The 2,358-nt window shown below is 42.8% G+C and overlaps 1 protein-coding gene across 1 annotated transcript; it reads left to right on the top strand.

The window, feature by feature from the left end:
• Positions 1–81: 81 nt before the first annotated feature.
• LOC103522547 (guanine deaminase-like) lies at positions 82–2,030 on the top strand (the record flags this gene model as incomplete). Its single annotated transcript, XM_008487648.2, has 3 exons — positions 82–238; positions 1,288–1,536; positions 1,914–2,030. Coding segments are annotated over exons 1-3 (462 nt in total), but the record flags the coding sequence as incomplete, so codon positions are not given.
• Positions 2,031–2,358: the final 328 nt, after the last annotated feature.

Genomic DNA, 2,358 nt, shown 5'->3' on the forward strand with positions numbered 1-2,358 from the left:
CCTATTTTTCATGTCTTTAGAAGGCCTATCAAGCTAACAGCCTGTTGTGTTAAGTTACCATGCTGTTAGGAGCTGAAAAGAAGTTTGGTGAAACGTGAAACCCACCCATATCGTAATCGGCTGCTCTCTTCTATGTTCTCAGATGGATCTCTATATTGGTTCTGCTATTCACTGGAATACAGATACGGACGCGATCGAGTATCTGGAACGATGTGCTCTAGCTGTAGAAGATGGGAAAGTAAGTACCTACCTAATACCTAACAATGTGTCTCAGTGTCTCAGCTACAAAATTACAGATTAAAAAAAATCTGGTGTGAACATCACACGACTTTCCTTATCCTATTGAATGATGCTTATTTGAACTACACCACCGAGGTAATAATAACAATGTGTCTCAGCTACAAAATTACAGATTAAAAAAAAATCTGGTGTGAACATCACACGACTTTCCTTATCCTATTGAATGATGCTTATTTGAGTGTTCTTTTACCCTAACTTTTACAATATCTCTAACCGTTTTGACGCTATAGCTGAAAACCGCCAAAAAAAGGTCGAAATCTGTCCAAAAGCGGTCAAAATACCGCCAAGCGCAGCAACCATCTCAACCAAACGTTTTGTGTTTGCATCCTTGTTACATTTGTGAACTACATACCAAATTTCAAGTCTCTAGCTCATACCGTTTCCGAGATATTATTGAATTACAACGAAAACCGCCAAAAGCGGCCGAAATGCCGCCAAGCGTTGCATCGATCTTAACCAAAAGTTTCGTGTCGCATCCTTGTCACATTTGACAGTTGCATACCAAATTTCAAGTCTCTAGCTCTTACCGTTCTCGAGATATCTTGTTTACATACAGACACACACACGGACCAATGGCTGAAACTTTCGATTTAGGCTCTAGGGACCTCAAAACGTGTTTTGGCACTAAAATATGACCATCGAAAATTTGACCCGATTACATTACTTTCCTTCCTATAGGATAAGGAAAGTAAAAAAGAGGTTAGTCTGCTGATATCTTATCCTAGGAGAAAGCCATTCGTTCCAAGAACCAACCTTAACTGTTTCGCCCAGGGCGGGAATCGAACTCGCGTCTGCATTGTAGCGCTGGGTCGCCGGTTCTAGTCCCGCCCGGGGCGGATTTTATCCTGAAGGGATAAGGCTCCTACTCGGAACGGCTGGTTTTCTCCTATCCTGTCTTCCTTCTCTCTTCGATTTCGGGACGATAAGACTATAGTTCCCTCTATCAAACCTCTTTAAAAAAAACTTTTAAAACATCTTTGTTTTCAGATCACAGAGTTCACTGCGGACTCATCTCGCGTTGCTGATCTCTCTGCTGACTCAAGGTCACATGTGCTGACGTCAACCCAGTTCCTGCTGCCTGGGTTTATAGATGCCCATGTGCACGCCCCCCAATATCCTAACCTAGGTCTGGGTGTGGATCTGCCCCTGCTGACTTGGTTGCGGACTTATATTTTCGCCCTAGAGAGGAAGTTTTCTGACTTAAGTTACGCGACGACAGTGTACGACAAAGTTGTGGTGAGTACTATAATGTGCCCCAGTGTACTAACCTAGGTCTGTCGAATCATCTGAGAGATGTAGGACTCGAACTTTTTTCGTGAGCTGCAAGCATCAGACTGGGCATCAAACGGTCTATCAAACTGTCTGAGCGTGAAAGACTGGGATGAGAGTATGACGTATTAAACACCAACCTCAGTGGTGCAGTGGTTAGCACGGTGGACTTTGAATCAGGAGGTTGGTGGTTCGAGTCCAAGTCATGTCATAAATTTCAGCGTAGTATATTAAGCGGGGAACGACATTTGTGACAAGCAATTATGCTTAACACAATTAAAATTCCTTTATATTATTTATTTTATTAAAACAAACGTTTCGTGTTCTCGTTCGGTGTTCCTCAGGACAGGCTGATTGCTAACGGCACCACCACGGCGTCCTACTTCGGCACCATCCACACAGATGCTTGTCTCCTATTGGCTGATACCGTACATCGGAAAGGTAATAACAATAATGCGGAAGTTTATTTTCCAACACATTCATATTTTTTTTACTTTCTATTACTACAGTATAGCGGAGCTATACTAGTTTTAGTTAGGACCTCATAAGCACTAGAGTTGCCATTTTGCCCCGTGTTCCCCTATCATAAAAAATTTCTTTCTGAATATATCCCTGTAAGTAGGCTTGCCAAATATCCAAAATGTCGATTCGGGACGCGAATCCGCGAACATAATTGCCAAATCCGCGACCATAATCGCAAAATCCTTCGGGACGCGAATCCGCGAACATAATTGCCAAATCCGCGAACATAATCGCAAAATCCGCGAACAAAATCGCCAAATCCGCGAC

This window comes from Diaphorina citri, unplaced genomic scaffold (assembly GCF_000475195.1).
Source record: "Diaphorina citri unplaced genomic scaffold, Diaci psyllid genome assembly version 1.1 scaffold9184, whole genome shotgun sequence".
In the NCBI taxonomy this organism is placed as follows: Eukaryota; Metazoa; Arthropoda; class Insecta; order Hemiptera; family Psyllidae; genus Diaphorina; species Diaphorina citri.